Source organism: Vombatus ursinus, unplaced genomic scaffold (genome assembly GCF_900497805.2).
Source record: "Vombatus ursinus unplaced genomic scaffold, bare-nosed wombat genome assembly UNPS02014807.1, whole genome shotgun sequence".
NCBI classification, from domain to species: domain Eukaryota; kingdom Metazoa; phylum Chordata; class Mammalia; order Diprotodontia; family Vombatidae; genus Vombatus; species Vombatus ursinus.
Window position 1 is genome coordinate 23,955,289 of NW_020954585.1, and position 19,450 is coordinate 23,974,738.

The following is a 19,450-nucleotide window of genomic DNA, read 5'->3' on the forward strand; positions in this document are numbered from 1 at the left end:
TCCTGGGCAGAGAGTGCCATCTCAAGCACTTCCATCTAGATTGGGAATTCCTGATACCTAAAATTTGTTCCTGTGGCCTCAAGTCAACAAACCTTTATGAAGTACCTACTAAGTACATGGTAGGTTCTACTACCGATGGCCTCCAAATACTAAGTATGGTGATTTCTTTATCTGTAAACTGGGAATGAAAAGCGCACTTCAAGCTCCGCCATTCCCTACCAATATGCTGGAATGCTGGGAACAGATTTATAAAAACAACAGCTAGCAAAATTCACTGAGCTTGCTGGAGGCAGGTATTTATGTAAATGTATGGGATTATCATAATCAATTAATATTTACTGAGCACCTACCGGGCTTGCACTATATTATTATTGTTGTTGTTACTGCTGATAATAATAGTAGTAGTCATAACAATAGTACCAACAAGTTAGCTGGTTGATAATTAATGGGTTATAAAGTACTGAAACATGGTATGATGAGAAGAGCACTGTACTGGAGATATGGGTGCCTGTCCTGGATCACAGATGTGGAGCTGGAAGAGCCCTCAGAGGTCAGCTAGTCCAATCCATTCATTTTAAAAATAAAGAGAGTGAGGCCTAGAGAAGTTGAATAACTTGTGGGAAGCTAGGTGGCACAGTGGATAGAGAGCCAGGCTCGGAGTCACGAAGACTCATCTTCTTGAGTTCAAATCTGGCCTCAGACACTTACTAGCTGTGTGACCCTGGGCAAGTCACTTAACCCTGTTTGCCTCAGTTTCCTCATCTGTAAAATGAGCTGGAGAAGGAAATGGCAAACCACTCCAATATCTTTGCCAAAAAGACCCCAAATGGTATCATGAAGAGCTGGACACGACTGAAAAATGACTCAACCACCACAGGTCACACAAGTAGTAAGTAACAGGAGTAAGATTTGAATCCAAGGCCTTTAGCACCAAATCCAGTACTCATTCCACTGCATCACGACCTTCTCATTCTGAATATTGCTTGTTGACTTCCATTGGATGGCTACAGGACCTTGAGCATATTATGTAACTTCTTAATATTTTAATTTCCTCACCTGGAAAATGAATGGGTTGAACTAAAGCAGGGATCTTAACCTTTTTTTGTGCCGCAGTTCCCTCTGGCGATCTGGGGAAGTCTATGGACTCCTTCTCAGAATCATGTTTTAATGCACCAATAAAGTGCAAAGGATTACAAAGACAACCAAAGGTTAGTGAAAACAAAAGTGGAGTTTTCCCCCAAAATTTACAGATCCCCAAAATCCATCCATATTCACTGGACCCCAGAACTAGATGACAGCTAAGATTTCTTCTAGTTCTCAATTTTTAGGATTCTAAGAGGGGACAGACAAGTCAGAAAGGTTAAGATAACAGTACTTGACACTGTATTTTCTATCTGAACCTATTTTTGCGAATTATAAAATTTTTGTTTTTTGTATTTTTTACTCTTTCCAAGTGAGGCCTTTAAGTGAGAAAAGGGACATCCCTAATTTGATGCTAGTATTCACAGCTATTGTAGGTAGACATAAGAAAGCAGAAAATGATGTATGGACTTTCTTTTCTTCTTAAGAAAAAAAATTTGTTTTATAAATGTATTTTGTTTTTCACATCGTAACTATTTCTTGTATCCTCCCACCCCAACTGAATTCTTCCTTATAACAGAAAAAGTTAAGCAGAAGCAACCAACAAAATGACTGTATCTCACAGGCTTAGGTTCTCTTTTCTTTCCTTTTCTTTCCCATTCCTTTCCTTTCCCTTATGCTTTCTTTTCCAAAGGCAGAATTTTATTACTCTCAAAGGCTCAGTATCCAGACATTCTAGACAAACTAGCACTTAAAAGCCAATCCTTTTTCTCAGCAGTGATTTTTTATCCCTCTCAAGCTTTTAAAAGGTTCAATACCTAAGAGAGGGACTTGCAAATTACAAAAGCCCTGTGTCCTACCCAACTCCCTAAACCTGAGGTAGGGTGCGGGGAGGGCAGGAGGAGAAAAAAGAGCCAGGTGGAAAGGGAAGAAGAGGGAGAAAAATGAACAGACCCCTAATGGTGTGTATAAAGGGCAAATACTAATTCTGCATATCAATTTCCTATGGCTCAATTCTCAGGAGAATAAGATGGATTTCACCTGTCATCTGGTGACAAATTAGCATCTCTAATGAGTATTTTCCATTTCTAATCTCTCTCCCCCTTTGTTTATGAGAAAATCCCTAAGATGTTATGCCAACAATCTTTTCAGAGGGAAAAAAAAAGTTCCCACCTCTCATATCTGAGGAAGACGTTATTTAAGTCATCGTTCACATGCAGCAATTCCTCAGTGACCTCTTCATTAGAAACCCTGGAGATGAGTTCCACAATTCTCTGCTGCATCGCTCTACAGGTCCTGTTCAATTCCTAAGGAATATGGGTAATACCTAGTAGTTACCATTACAGCATTTAGATAAAACATTTTTATAGTAACCTATCCACTTTACAGATAGATTTCTGACACTAAAAAAAAATTCATCAGCCTGCCAAAAATATTATTAATGTGCTTTTCACTTATCAATGCTTTTAGATACAAGACATTCCTGAAAATGTTTTAAAAGTATATCCACTGTAAGCAAAAAATTTCATTGCACATACACTATATCCTGGATTTACACCGTTGTCTTCAATTTTTGTGTATGTCACAAAAATAAAAACTGATGATTGATTAGGTTGAGATTGTGAGAAATGAAAGTCTTTATTAAAGGACCAATATAAACACAGGCAGCTAGGTGGTGCAGTGGATAGAGTGCCAGACCTGGAGTCAAGAAGACTCATCTTCCTGAGTTCAAATCTGGTCTCAGACACTTACTAGCTGTGTGACCCTGGGCAAATCACTTAACCTTGTTTGCTTCAGTTTCCTCATCTGTAAAATAAGCTAGAGAAGGAAATGGCAAACCACTCCAGTATCTTTGCCAAAGAAAACCACGAAGAGTTGGACATGATGGAAATGACTGAACAACAACAATACAAACAGTGAATTGTAAAATGGCAAGAAGTAGAGATTGTGACAGAGAGAGTCTCTGTGACTCCAAATGTACTTTATTTCCCTCTTCTCACACACACACTCAACCACAGCGGATATGGTGGAATGTTCTAGGAGGCAATAAGACAATTATACCAGCTTCTAGTCAGATGTCAGGTAGAGGCCATCTACTTCCTACTTACTTTGACATCACCCCAAAACATTCCTCTTTATCTAATAATAATAATACCTTTTACTATTATAGCCTTCCCTATGCCTCATGATCCCTCCCCCCCTTCTTCCTTTTCACCGTGACCCCCATTGTCCCTGCCCCTCAATTCCTCCCCAGGCTATCACTTATACTGGCTATACTCTTCTTCCTTCCCTCTCTTGACCCTTTGAGAAAACCAAATTAACTATATTACACTCTACTCTTGCATCCTTTACTCCTTACTAAAGTTAACACTAATCTCTTTTAAAAAATTATCAATACCTTTGGCTTTTACATTATCCAAGTTTGCCCCTGTATCATTCTTCCAACCCCCTCACCATCAAGAAGTCCTACTCTTATAACCATTTTTTAAAAAGAAAAAAAAAAACAAGAGAAAAATAGCAAAACTGATGAATTCATTTTAAAAATCTGATAATTTATGTAATGTTTCATCCCCATAGATACTACTCTCCCTTTCCCCCTTAACTTTGGCCTCTGCAAAGGTATTTTCTTTGGGACCAAGCTTGTTCTTTGTAATTTTGCAAGATTAATTGTCAATTATTCTCTTCTTGTTGTTCTTTCCACTTAAATTGTTGTAATATATGTATGTGTACATATATATTTATGTATGTACACACACATATACACATATATACATACACATAAATAGTTTTCCTGGCTCTACTTAGTTCATTTTGCTTAATTAATTTCAGTTCATGTAAGTCTTTCCATGTTTCTCACAATATTCATAATATTGCCATTTCTTACAGTACAGTAATATTCTATTACATTCATGTATTACAGTTTTTTTTAAGCCATTATTCAATCAATGGTCATCTACTTTGTTTCTTGTTTTTTGCTATCACAAAAAGTACTGCTATAAATATTCTGGTGTATATGGTGCCTTTCTTTTTATCAATGACCTCCTCGGAATATAACAATGATATCTTAATTACCAAATCCAATAGCCTTTTCTTTCTTAAAAAAATGTTTTGTTTTTTTTTTAATTCTGAAATTAACAAAAACCAAATAAAAATATACATTTAAAACATTTGGCTAGGTAATGGGGTTAAGTGACTTGCCCAGGGTCACACAGTTAGTAAGTGTCAAGTGTCTGAGGCTGGATTTGAACTCAGGTCTTCCTGAGCAGTTATTTCTATATACATAGAACAGAAAAAGAAGATTGTATATGAAACTGCAGATCTCTGTTATGTATAGCTTGTTTTTTAAGCACCTAATAAATTAAATTTGTAGCCTATCCCATTTATCTGTGCTTCTTCCTATTCTCTTCTCTATATTTTTAAAAAAGATTTTATTCTAATGACTCCCTTTCCTTTCTTTCTTCCTTTTTTTTTCTTTTTGGCTATTCTATCCCTCCTCATATTCTGCTCCTGAGGGAGAGAAAAAATAAAAACAAAACCTTTGTAACAAATATGCATAGTAAAACAAAACAAATTCCCACACTGGCTGTGTCCAAAAATTGTACAACTTATTCTTTATTTTCAGTATATTATCTCTCTGTCAAGAGGTGGGTAGGTAGCATGCTTCAACATCAGTTCTCTGGAATTATAATTTTCCATTGCATAGGTTATAGTTCTTATATACCTTTTTGAAAAAATTACATATTCTTTTCAATCAACAAAAATCTGTCTTTTCTCTTCTTCCCACCCTCACTTCTCCCTACTCCTAACTGAGAATGAAAGCAAAACAAAATCACTGTTACAAACACGGATAGTTAAGGAAAACAAATTTCTGCACTGGTTATGGCCGAGATGTATTTATAGACTGGTGATTGGTGGTTGGTGATCACACTAATCAAAGTTCCCAATTCTTTCAAAGTTGTTTACTCCGCATCAGTTCACCTAAGTCACCCTGGGTTTTTCCCTTTATCTTTTCTGGGCAGCTGAATGGTACGGGGGATAGAGTGCTGGGTCTGCAGCCAGGAAGTTGTTGTTGTTGTTGAGTCATTTCAGTTGTGTCTGACTCTTCATGATCCCATTCGGGGTTTTCTTGGCAAAGTTACTGGAGTGGTTTGCCATTTTCTTCCCTAGCTCATTTTACAGATGAGGAAACTGAGACAAACAGAGTGAAGTGATTTGCCTAGGGTCACACAGCTAGTGAGTATCTGAGGCCATATTTGAATTCAGGTCTTGCTGACTCTAGGCCTGGTGGTCTATCCACTGCACCACCTAGATGCCGCTGGAGTCAGGAAGACCTGAGTTCAAATCTGGCCTCAGAATCTTACTGGCTGTGTGACCCCGAGCAAGTCACTTAACCACTATCTGCCCCAGTTTCCTAAAATGCAAAATGGGAATCATAATAGCACCTACTTCCCAGGGTTGTTGTGAGGATCAAATGAGATAATAATTGTAAAGCACTTAGCACAGTGCCTTGCACATAGTAAGCACTATGTAAACGTTAGTTATTATTTATTAGTAGTATTATTTCCTAGAGCACAATCTTATTTCATCACATTTATTGCTGTAACTTCAACTTTTCCTCAATTGATGAGCACACCCTCAGATTCCCATTCTTTGTTACCTCAAAAGGAGCTATATCTTTGTACATTCTTAAAAGTTCATTTTGCTTAGAAATAATCCCTCCTTGAGAATATGGCTTCCTTCTAATTCTCTCTTCTCCCTCTTTCCTTGAGTGAAATGTGCTTCTGTACCCAACTGTGTGCCTATATTCTTCCCTCCTTTGACTAGCTGAAATGAGAGTGAAGTAAAAGTACTGGTCACTCCTCCTTGTCCTCTCTTCCTTGTCTGCATGCTCTACTTGTGTACCCTAATAACGTGAGATAATTTTTTCTTTACTTTCCTTTTCTTTCCCCCCTAGTATATTCGTCTTCACTTCTCTTTCCATATTCTTCTCTTCACATCATCAACACATAAAAGAATCAGTTCCGGGCCTTCAATGATCCCTCATAATGACAGGGTTTGGAGAGGACACATCATCTTTCCCATATTAGACTGTAAGCAATTCAACCTTGTTTAGTTCTTTATCATTGTTCATTTGTGTTTATCTTTTTATGTTTCTTTCTTTCTTTCTTTTTTTGGCTAGGCGATGGGGTTAAGTGACTTGCCCAGGGTCACACAGTTAGTAGATGTCAAGTGTCTGAGGCTGGATTTGAACTCAGGTCTTCCTGACTCCAGGGCTGGTGCTCTATCCAATGTGCCACCTAGCTGCCCCTTATGTTTCTTTTAGCCTCTGTGTTTGAACTTCAAAGATTCTACACAGCTATATTCTTTTTATCAGGAATGCTTGTAAGTCCTGTATTTCATTAAAGGTCCATTTCATCCCCCAGCAGTATCACACTTAGTTTGGCTGAGTAAGTTATTCTTGGCTGGAAGCTGATATTCTTTGCCTTCTGGAATATTCTATTCTAAGTCCCATGCTCCTTTGTAATGGAAACTGTTAACTCGTGTGTAATTCTGACTACAGTTCCTTGGGCCTTGGACAAGTCTTTTGGCTGCTAGTACTATTTATTTTTCTTTGACCTGGATGCTCTGGATTTTGGCTATGATGTTCCTGGGAGTTTCCATTTTGGGGTTTCCTTCAGGAGGTGACAATGGATTCTTCCTTCTACTTTACCCTCTGGTTTTAAGAAAATCTTGACAGTTTTCTTTTAAGATATCCTGAAATATGATGTCTAGACTCTTTTTGGTCATGCCATTTAGATAGTCTGCTGATTCTTAAAATTTTTTTCTTCTATTTGTTTTCAAGGTCAGTTGTTTTTGTTATGAGATATCCTACATTTTCTTCTATGATTTCAGTCTTTTTTTTTGTTTTGTTTTTGTTTTGTTTGTTTTTGGTTGGGCAATGGGGGTTAAGTGACTTGCCCAGGGTCACACAGCCAGTAAGTGTTATCTGTCTAAGGCCGGATCTGAACTCGGGTCCTCCTGAATCCAGGGATGGTGCTCTATCCACTGCACCACCTAGCTGCCCCCTGCTTTCAGTCTTTCAATTTGCTTTTAATACTTCTTGTTGTCTCATGGAGTCACTGGCTTCTATTTGGTTCAATCTAATTTTCAGGGAGTTTGTTGCTTGGGCAAGGTTTCGTACATCTTGAGCCACCTTGTTAACCCCTCTCTGACTCTTTCTTCCAAAACTCCTGTTTCTTTCCCATAACCTTTGCTTTATTCTCTTCTAAGAATTTTAGTTGAATTTGTGCCCAAGTTGTGTTTTTCTTTGAAGCTTTGCTTATAGCTGTTTTGGAGTCATTCTCTTCTTCTGGTTTGGGCCTTGAACATCCCTTGACACCATAATAAGCTTTTTATGGTGGAGTTATTTTTTTGTTTTATTATTCTTCCAGCCTAGTTTCTGATTTCAAACTTGAGGTTAGTTGGGAAGCTCTAATAATCCAGAGTCATACAACTGTAGGCTTCTCTTTGGCCTCAGATTTCTGCTCTGGCTATTCATCTGTAGGCTTCAGATTGTGCTACAAGGTGGAACTGAGACTCTGCTCTACTCCTACTATCTGAGCCACACAACAACGGCTTGCTTCAGAACTTACTCCTTTTTTGGTACATTGCCCAGGAATTTCCTACCTGGGAATGTTCTCCCCCTCCCCCCCCATGCAAGCTCTTTCCTTAATCTCTGACCTAGAACTGGGTAGTTAATGTTTCCTATTGCAATTCCCCAAATATAGTTTTGGGGGTACACAGAATAGGTTTGGGACCTTCTCTTGCTCTGGTACACAGCCTCTCCCTGGGTCCTGGAAACTGGACTTGGCCCAATTCCAATGTCTACAGATCTGTTCTCTGTGCCAACCTGGGCTGGACAAGTGATTTTTTCCTTGAAATTCCTCATTAAGATTCAGTCTGGAACATTTTTGAGATGTTTGGAGTTTGGGGAAAAGCTGGGATGTACTGTTTCCTGCTACTCTGCCACCTTGGCTCTGCCTGTGTTTTTCTTTATATTACTTTTTCTTTAATGTTACTGTACAAATTATCATGGTTCACTTTACACTGAATCACTTTATAGAGATCTTCTGATGATTCTCTGAAATTATCTCTAATGATTTTTTCTCATCTTTATCTTTCTTGATCTCTCTGCTGTCATGCCTATTAACAGCAGATGACCCAAAACTCTGCCCTGGGCTCTCTTCTCTTTTCTTTCTCTACTTTCTCATTTGGTGATCTCCTCAACTCCCATGAGTTCAATAAGCATCTCTATCCAAACGATTCACAGATCTGTATTTCACATTCGGGTCTCTCTCCTGAGCTGTAGCCACATATCACCAACTGTCTCCAGGACATCTCATGGGCCCTGAAACTTAACACGTTCAAAACAGAACTCATTATCTTTCTCCCAAAACTCTCCCTCCTTCCTAACTTTCCTAGTACTGTTGAGGGCATCCTCCCAGGCACCCACATCCATAAGCTCAGTTTCATCCTTCACTCCTCACTCTCACTCACCCCACATACGTAATATATTGCCAAATTTTGTTGTTTCTACCTTAACAACATCTCATTTAAGTCTCCTATTCTCCACTCACATTAGCCATACCCTGCTGGTTTAGGTCCTTGTCACCTCTAGCCTGGAGTATATTGGAATAACATTCTTTTTTTTTTTTTTTGAAGCTATGCAAAGCATATCCATAATAGTCACGTTGTAAAAGAAAACAGACCAAAAAACCTCGAGAAAAATAAAATATAAAAAGTATGCTTCAATTGGAATAATATTCTGACTGGTCTCCCTCCCTCAAGTTTTTCCCCACCACAATTCGTTCTCTACACAGCTACTACGGTGATTTTTCTGAAGCGTTAAGTATGACCATGTTACCCCTCGCTCATGAGCTGCAACAATTCCCGGTTAACTGTAAAATGAAACAAATCCCTCTCTTTGGCATTTAAAGCTTTTCATAACCTGGCTTCTAGTTACCTTTCTAATCTCCCTGCGCGCATTCAGTGACCCGGCAGTACTGGCCTACTTGCAGTTCTTCGCAAACAACCCTCCACCTCTCACCAACATGACTTGATTCTGAATGGCCCCCAGCCTGAAATGTTCTGCCCCTTTACTTTCACATCCTGGATTCCTGGCTTTCCTCAAGACTCAGTTCAAGTTCCACCCTCTAAAGACTTTCCCCAGTCTCTTCAGATGCTAGTGTTGTTCCCCTCTTAGATTACCATCTATCTACTATATGTGTGTGTGTGTATGTATGTATGTATGTATATACTTTTGTAAACCTAGTTACGTGTCTTTTTCAATAGAATTCATGTTTCTTGAGGACATGGACTGTTTTTGCCTTTTCTTTTTTTTTTTTAATGTCCTCAGTGCTTAGTGTAGTACCTGGCATATATTAAGTGCTTAAAAAAGGTTTGTTGCTTGATTGCCCTGCCCGTTAACTTTTATTTATTTAACATTAGATTAGATCCTCAACATAATTCTCCCCACATTGAACCCTTCTTTGTATTAAAGAAAAATCTGAACAAAAGTCCCTCACTTGACAAAGGGTCCACATCTGACTGTCAGTCAAATAATTTATACACCTTTTCATACTGTAGTCCTACAGCGCACACCGCAGAAAGGATAAAAATGTGTTTTCTTTTTTTCCCTGAGACCCAAACTAGACTGCTGATTTTGCTATCACTTTTTCAATCATCACTAAGGGTTTGGGGGCTCCTTGTTTTTTATATCCTCAGGGCTTGGTGTTTGCGTTTAGCAGAGAGCTGCTTTAGAAGATATTTGAATTTAATATTTGATGCTTTGCCAATTGTTTCCACATCTATCATTTCATTTCATCTCACAATGATCCTGGCTCAAGGGAGACACCAGGGCCAGAATTTTTGAGAAGTGACATAATCAGATCAACAGATAAGAAAGACTGTCCTAACAGTGGTATGAAAGATAAATTGGAGACAGGAAAGAATGAAGGTGGTAAGACCTTTTGGGAAGCTATTGTAATAGCTGAGAGATGGGAGTGAATGAGATTGCCAAAGGGGAAAGTGTAGAGAGAGATCAGAAGAAGCCTGGGACACACTCCTGGGAAACACACACATTCACCGGTAGGGAAGGAGATGAGGAAGCAGTAAAGGATATAGAAGAAGAGCAATTAGAGAGGTAAAAGTAGAACCACAAGAGTATAATATCTCTGAAGCTGAGTGAGGAGAAAATAGAATGGGGTGGATCAATAGTGTCAAAGGTTTTAGGTGGATAAGGCCTGAAAAAAAAAGGTCACTGGATCAAGCAATTAAGAGATTACTGGTGAATTTAGAGAGGGCAGTTTCGGTATGGCAGTAGCGATGGAGATCAGATGGCAAGGGTTTGAAGAGAGATTAAGTAATAAGGAAATATAAATAACTGAAGGAGTTTAGTAGAGGGAGAGAAAAGGGGCACCATGGTTTAAGAAGGATATTGATAAGCTGAGGAATGTCTAGGAGTCCCTGTCACATGAGAAGGAACTGGACATGTGTGGCCTAAAGAAGGCTCAGGGAAGGGGTGGGGAGAGGGAAGGGAAACAACAGCATGACGGTGGTCATCATATACTGGAAGAGCCCTCATGGGGAGAAGGAATAACAGTTCTGTTTGGCCCCTAAGGGCTGAACTCAGAGCAATGGATAGAAGTTATGAAGAAGCCAATTAAGACTTGACCTCAGAAAAGCTTCCTAACAATTAGAGTTTTCCAAAATGTAGAATAAGCTGCCTCAAGAAGCGATGGGTCCTTCCTCCTTGGAGGTTTTTAAGTGGAGGCTGGACAACTACTTTGTCAGGTATCTTATTGTGGGGATTCTTTTCAGGCAGGCTACTCAGGTGCCTTGCAACTCTTTTTTCAAAAAAAAAATGTTTCAAATATTTTATTTTTTCCAATTACATATAAAAAATTTTTAACATTCATTTAAAAAAATTTTGAGTTCCAAATTCTCCTTCTTTGAAACTCTTAAATTCTGTGAGCCAGTGGCAAGAGAGAGCCTAAATATTTATAAGAGTAGCAACTAGGTGGTACAGTGGATAGGGCACCCGGCCAGGAATCAGGAGGACCTGAGTTCAAATCCGGTCTCAGACCAGACACTTGACACTTATTAGCTGTGTAATCCTGGGCAAGTCACTTAAACCCAATTGCGTCAGGGGAAAAAAAAAAGATTTATAAGAAAGAATGACTGCTAAGTAACATCCCCAAAAAGGAGAGAGGGAGGAGAGAGAGTAAAATCAAGGGCTCAAGTCATGGGATTAGCCTTGGGGAGGAGTAGGACTATGTATTTTTTTTTTTTTTTTTTGATGACCAGAAGTAAAGAAGAGAGAGCTGGTTGCTAAGCAGTTTCAAAGAAAGAAGGAGGGTTGGGGGGGATCATGTTGGATGGCCTCAATCTTCTCAGTGGAGGATGAGGCTAGTTCTTTTATTTTAAGTATGTGTGTGTATGTGTTGGGGGGAAGTCTGGAGGGGTGGTTTAGGGATAGTTAGTGGTGGAAAGAGATAAAACAAGATTTAGGATGGTTACTATGGGAAATTTGGTAAGAAGTCAATATGGTAGAATAGAAGCATTATCTAGCAGTACGTCGTGTAATAAGAGTGCTGGGACTGGAGTCAGGAAGACGTGACTCTGACTAGCTGTGTGATCCTGGGCAAGTCAATTAAACTCTGTTTGCCTTAATCTATGGGAGAAGTAAAAGGCAAACCATTCCAGTATCTTTGCCAAGAAACAAAAACAAAAACAGAACAAAACAAAACCAATAACAACAACAACAACCCTCATTCATTGTGGTACATGGGATCATGAGGAGTCAGATATGACTGAACAACAACCAGCAGTACTGAGGGCCCGGCTGAGCTGATGTACCACAAATGTGTAGAATAAGACATCAGCTTGATTTTGTTATTTTTTCCACTGATTATCAGCAGTCATGGAACAAGGCAAGAGGAATCAAATGCAGCAGATTATTTGGGGTTGAAGATTTGGAAGTGGGGAACAAGAGAAAATCTGAGGGCCAAAGGGATTCTAAGGTCTGACCATCAGAGTGGTGGTGAAAGGAGGACACGTTCAAGGTTAGCTATGGAAACAAGTAATGCCAGAATAAGGGGAAATTCATTGAGAGGAAAGATTGAGAGCCCAAAGACTCAGTCTTCAGAGTTGGAAGGGACTTCTGAGGTTTTCTGGTCTGCTCCTTCATTTTAAAGCTGATGAAACTGAAGCAAAGGGAAGTTAAATGACCTGCCCAAGTAAGCAGCAGGGGCAGATTAGAACTCAGCTCCTCTGACTTCAGAACCCATGCCTGTTTCACTAGAGTAGGCTTACCCTTCTCCAATGATGACTTCAGGCATAGCAAGGAGTCCCTTAGACATTTTTCTTAATGGCTGGAGGCAACCACTGTGGCTAGCTCTGCCCATCTGGACTGGGGATGAGAGATTAGAGATCTCTCCAACTATAACCTAGGGATAGGTCTAATAGAATACAATTTCATTACTTTCAGACTCTCCCTCCTAGATTTTTTCTCTATGCTAACCTATCTTCAAAATTTTATCCTCTTTTTACTATCAAGGCTGTAGTTATCAATCTTGGCTCCTGGGATAAGTAAGAGCGAGGACTAAAATCACAGGACACAAAACCCTGAGAGGGGACAGATCCCAGGACAGGACCCATATCAGAGAAACAGAGACCCAATCATAATCAGGATAGGGAGGCTGCTACTAGAGGAGGAAGCAGACCCTGGCAAGGCCGGGGAGAAGCTCATGTAGGGTACAAGAAGGCTTCAGGATACTATAACAACTGATTTATCCCAGCTTTCACCTTCACTGTGTCATGAGTGGCCTTTATCCAAATAATTCAGTCTACTGCAAGTATGATGGGGAGGAAAAATCTGTTTCCCAAGAGAGTATGGTATAGGGGCTCTTAAGAACCCCTGGCATAGGGAGGTAGCACAGATAGACTACCCCTGGCTCTTACCAAACCCCAAGAGGTACAGAAAATGGTAGGATTAAGGGAAGGCAGGGATGCCTCCTAGACTTCAGAGGAGGCAAGTATGTTACTGTGGTTGAGTACCTGTGGAGGTCAGCAAACTGACCACCACAGACTGTGGAGAGTGGTGGCTATAAGGGACTGGTGGCAAGTGGTGGCAAGAGAGCAGAGGCAGCTGGCCACGAACTGGGGTGGGAGAAGAGGTCTTGGAGGAAGGAGAATGGGATGGAGCTTCAGCAGGCTTGCCGGCAGAGAAAAATAGATTCCTGGTTGCCAAGCACTCTGGATAAAAGCTCTGGTCCTCCCAGCCTAGTTAAGTTCTGTTTGCTATCTACTCTTCTTTCATGGGCTTGCCATGTGTTCTAATGATAACAATAATAATAAGAGTTCATATTTATATAATTATTTAAGATATATAAAGTACTTTGCTTACAACAATCCTATAAGGTAGGTAGTGTCAGTATTATTTCATTTTACCAATGAGGAAAGTAAGGCACAGAATGGTTAAATAATTTTCCCAGAGTCATTAAGCTAATACACATTTAAACCAGGACTCCAAACCACTGTTCTTTCCAACACACTACACCCGCATTCCAACCACTCCACCAAAACACCTAGGGTCAATGCCTCCTGGCATCAATTACTCAGCTGAGCCCCAAGACCTTGCCCTGCCACTCAAGCATTCTCTAATGATGCTGAATTTTTTTTAACTCTTTCATTGATTAGCACATACAAACATAGTTATCTCCCCTGCAACAAAGGATAAACAAGAATGTGGATGCAACAGGAGAAGCATTTAATCATGCTCATCCAGTATTTTTGTCTCTCTGACACTTTTTTGACTTTCCTTACTGATCATTACAATGTTTTAGTTAGTTTTCAAAAATAAACAAAAGTCCAATATTATCCTGACAATCTGGCTAAATTTCCAATATTCAACAAAAAGGGAAATGCAACAAAACTCAACTAACCCCCTTTAGGTGTGAGCAATTTAATTTACCAAGCCAATCAGGAAAGGAATCAGGGAAAAATGAAAATGAAAGTATAGCCATGACTCAAATGGAAGAATTCCAATACATTAAACACTAGTCCACACCTCAAGGTAATACTGGATATCAGCTCTTTGTTGACCAACGCCTGTCACACATGTGTCACATATGGGCAAGATCCAGTTATTAAAAAAAAAATCCTTTGAAAAGGATCATCCCACATGAGGTTGTCCTCTCCTCTCCCCCACTGTTTCAAAGTAATATCATTAATACTTTATAACCCAACCCCATGCCACAAAACCCCTGCTGGTGTTCTACGGGCATCCCTGCAATGTCACTGCTAGGTTGAAAAAATTAATGATCTTGGGTCGGGTATGCCTGTACAGCAAAAAGCTTCCCAAGCTCCAACTCACACTTTGTTTATTCGTGCATATATTTTATAATTTATATACTCATATTTCAGTACAATAAAAGGATCTAGAAAGCTTCCTGGAATTTGTTTTAATAATGGGGTTCCCCCCTCATTTTCCCTTCCTCCCAACACACATACATATACACATACATAGAAATTGGAGTGCATATAAATCTATAGTGTATTTGATCCCTAAATGCATTACAGTAAATCTAATCTGACCACTTTCCAAGCCAAAGTCCCTTTAAGTCATTCTTATGAATTCTGCCCCTCCTCCTGATATCTGTAATCAGGGAAGCTCGTTGACCAAAACAGTGGTTTAATGGCTGCCAGTTTGCACACGGGAAGTAGAAAGGATCTATTGTTTTAGATTCAAACTTGAGGCCCTAGATAGCTGGGCCTAAATACTGATTTCACCTCACTACCTCTCTGGTACTGCAGCACATTTAGCACATCTAAATTCCTGGCTACGTCTTCCAAGCAGTATTAATAAGAGGGCCAGGGACTGCCTCAGGGCGCCACCTACTGGACTTTGGCACCATTTCAAAGGGTACTTCAGAGGCTGCTTATTAGCAGCCTCAGGTCCATCAGTCTACATGGAAACTGATGGAATTACAACTCAGGGTGTAGTACATACAGTTCAGGAGCTATTTACTTCCTTTCCTGGAACTCAGTACACTAGTGGACCTATTCACATACATGGGAATGCTATGGCCACAGGTCTCTGAAAATTCGGTGTATCTGCAGTCCTGCTAGGGGGAGGGAGATTGGCATGAGAAAGAGGGGACCAAAAAAATTACTCAAAATTCAAATAACTGACTTTATTCGCTGGAGAGACATAGGAATCCTTTCCCCCATCCATTTCTTCTTCATATCATAATGATCTTAGAATATCTTATTTTATTTAATACTATTTTAAATTTATTTTATACTATACAAAACATATCTATATAAGATGGCTCTCTCAGTTTAATAGTGATCCTGAGCTTTTCTGAAATGGACAGGATGGGAGAGGATTTGAGGGCTGCAAGGGACCTTAGAGATCACCTAGTTCAACCCCCTCACTTTATAGATGAAGAATCTGAAGCCCAGAAAAGGGAAAGGAGCTGCCCATGGGATCTCAGTCAGCCATAATGGCATCTGGGCACACCATAAAAAGGGTGATGGCCAAACACTTTATCTTCACCAGTGTATTCTGCTTGTACTTTTAGTCTCTTTATCAACTGAAGCTCAGGCACTCATCAAATTACTATTGCATGATTTATGGCTGCCTTTTATGTATTAGGACACATACTTCAGCTATGTTATGAATTAAATAGGTTTTATGGGCTACTCTAGAAACCTAAAGTATTACTTACTAAGTAACACTTTTCATGGAAACGGGAAGTTTTAAGTTACAAACAAAGTTACAAGACTTATAAATGAGTCTTTTAAACACAAGCCACTTGTAAATTGGGAATTGCTTATGCTTCCTGACTTTCTAGTTTTCTTACACATTACTCTTTGCTCCTCATCTATCACCTGGTTTCCCTGGCTTTCTTCAAGTCCTAGCTAAAATCCCATCCGCAAGAAGCTTTTCCTGATTCACCTTAATACTTTCTCTCTGTGATTATCTCCAAATTATCCTCTATATATCTTTGAACATAGTTGTTGTTTGACCCACTAGACTGTGAACTCCTTGGGAGCAAGGACTATCTTTTGCCTTTCTTTGTATTCCCAACTCTTGGCACAGTACCTGGTACATAGCAGGCACTGAATAGGTGCTTACTGACTGATTGATTCTGCTCCAAGAGCAAGTTTCTAAATGCTAAATGATGCCCACATGGAGACAATAATTGTTCCAGGTTATAGTAAGGCTCAGATCCTTGTAGAGGAATGGAAAATGGGCCTAAAAAATTAAGTGCTGCGAATTAAAGAATTTTTACGAGGGTCAAGATGGAAGCTGGGGCATGTTGGTGGTATTTTTTCTTATGGCATCAGCTCTCCCAGAAGTACACCTAATTCTTTCTTCAGGTGCCTCCTTGAATGCTGCCTGTCTGAGCCCAACTCTAATTAACCATATGCTAAGCTGGATTTTTAACCTCAGGCAAGTCACTTTACTTTTCTGAGTTTCAGTATCATCAACAGTAAGATGAATGGGTATGGATCAGATACTAGATATGGACTAGAGAGGTTTAGAAATGGTGAATGACAAGATCCAAAAAACAAATGATTATCCAAAGAACAATGACAATGTCAGCTTGGAAGGAGGTCCTTAAATGAAATGCCCCAGTAATCTGTCCTTGACTATGCACTGTTCAAAATTTTAATCAATAACTTGAATGAAGGCATAGGAGACATATTTATCATGTTGCAGATAACATGAAGCTGGAAGTCATAGCTAATACAAGTGAGAACCCAAAAATGATGTCAACAATGAAATATAACAAGGATAATCATAAAGTCCTACATTCGTATTCTAAAGATCAAATTCACTAGTACACTAAGGGGGGTATGGGACTAGACAGTGATTTATATGAGAAGAATTTGGGGTTTTGGTGGAAAAAAGTTCAATATGAATTAAAGGAAGTGTAACATGGCTACATTAAGTGAGGTACAGTGGCCAGAACAAAGAAGGTAATAGTCCTATTTTACTCTGTCCTGATTAGATTACTTTTGGAAGCCAATGCTCCATCCTGGAAACTATACATTTTTAAAAAGAATATTTACTGGTAGATTTTGTTTTGACTCAAAGGAATCTGCCAACAAATACTCAAATAAGCCTTACTTCAAAGTAAATTCTCTCCAAAAAGTTAAGCAAAGCTAACAGCATGCTGAGGCAGCTAGGTGGCACTGGGGGACAGAGGGCCAGCCCTGGAGTCAGGAGTTCCTGAGTTCAAATTCAGCCTCAGATAACTTACTAGCTGTGTGATCCTGGTAAGTCACTTCACCCTGTCTGCCTCAGTTCCCTATTTGTAAAATGAGCTGGACAAGGAAATGGCAAAACACTCCAATGTCTTTGCCAAGAAAACCCCAAATGGGGTCATGGAGAGTCAGACATAATTGAAATGACTTAACGACAACAACAATAGCATGTGACAGACTAATAGCACAGTCTTTTCCATCTTTGTAGTCTATTTTCCTTTACCATTATTTTTATTTATTTCATTAAACATTTCCCAATTACATATAAACAATGTTAACATTTAAAAATTTTTGAGTTCTAAATTCTTTCCCTCTTTCCTGCCTTTCCCTCCCCTTTGAGAAAGAAAACAATTTGATATCAATTATACATGTGAAATCATGCAAAACATTTCCATATTAGCCATGTTGTAAAAGAAAACACACACAAAACAAAACAATGAAGATAAAGAAAGCAGAAAAAAAAAACTATGTTTCATTCTGCACTCAGAGTTCATGTGTTCTCTCTCTGGAGGTGGATAATATCTTTCATCATGGGTCCTTTGGAATTGTCTTGGAACACTGTCTTGATTGGAGTAGCTAAGTCTTTCACAACTGACCATCCTTACAATATTGCTATTACTGTGTACAATATTCTCCTGCTTCTGCTCACTTCACTTTGCATCAGTTTGTATAAGTCTTCCCCAGTTTTTCTGAAACCATCCAGCTTGTCATTTCTTACATATTTCTCATATGCCACAACTTGTTCAGCCATTCCCCAAGTGATGGGCATCCTCTCAATTTCCAATTCTTTGCCACCACAAAAAGAGCGGCTACATTTTTGTACAGATAGGTTCTTTTCCCTATTCTTTGATCCCTTTGGGATACAGACCTACTAGTGGTATTGATGGATCAAAGTTTTCTAGCCCTTTGGGTACAGTTCCAAATTGTTCTCTAGAATGTTTGGATTAGTTCACAACTCCACCAGCAGTGAAATAGTGTCCCAGTTTTTCCATATCCCCTCTAGCATTTGTCATTTTCCTTTTTTTTTTCATTTTAAAATTTATTTTAAACTTAAACACTAAAACTTAAATACAAAATGAGAAAAGAAAAAAAAAGCATGCCACGTGTGCAGAACATAAGAGAGGATTCAAAATACAGAGCAATAAATTTCCATTTCAAGAAAGCCCATATAATACTACGATACATTGTGTTCAGAGCAGTCCATCTTTGCTTCCTTGTGAGTTTTCTTTTGTTCTCTGGTGTGCACTTCTTACTTTGTTCTTTTTTTTCCCCTTCCTCTACTCTCCCCCAAAGCTACTTGATTATTTGTAGTAGTGAATTAGAGCAATGCGTCATTTGACTACTGATCTTTGATTTCTTCTGAAAATTGCCTGCTCATATCTTTGACCTGTTCATATTCATACTGATGAATGGCTCTCATTTTTAATAAATTTGACTCGGTTCCCTATATATTTGAGAAATGAGATTTTTATCAGAGAAACTTGCTATAATATTATTCTCCCCAATTTCCTGTTCTCTTCCTACTTTTGGCTGCATTAGTTTTGTTTGTGCAGAAGCCTATTAAGTTCATATAATCAAACTTATATATTTTATTTCCGTAATCCTCTCTATTTTTTGTTTGGTGATGAAATCTTCCCTAATTCATAGATCTGACAGGTATATTTTTCCATGCTTTCCTAATTTATTTAAAATATCACCCTTTTTGTCTAAATAACTTATCCATTTTGACCTTATCCTGGTAAACAATGTGAGTTTTTGATCTATGACCAGTTTCTGCCAAATTGCTTTCCAGTTTTTCCACCAATTTTTATCATATAGTGAGTTCTTACCCCAAAAGTTTGGATCTTTGTTTGGGTTTATCAGACAATAGATTATTATGGTCATTTGCTACTGTGTATTGTGTACCTAATCTATTCCACTGGTCCACCATTCTATTTCTTAGCCAGTACCAGATTGTTTTGATGATTATTATTTTGTAATATAGTTTGAAATTGGGAATTGCTAGGCTACCTTCTTTAACTTTTTTTTCATTGATTCCCTTGATAACCTTGAC

The 19,450-nt window shown here is 39.0% G+C and overlaps 1 protein-coding gene across 2 annotated transcripts in view; it reads right to left on the minus strand.

Moving 5' to 3' along the window:
• TOM1L2 (target of myb1 like 2 membrane trafficking protein) overlaps positions 1-19,450 on the minus strand; it is a 152,651-nt gene that overhangs the window by 27,512 nt on the left and 105,689 nt on the right. For both annotated transcript variants that reach the window (XM_027874462.1, XM_027874461.1), the window contains exon 8: positions 2,254-2,387. In XM_027874462.1, the coding sequence (XP_027730263.1) occupies positions 2,254-2,387 (134 nt within the window). The remainder of the gene's footprint in view (positions 1-2,253; positions 2,388-19,450) is intronic.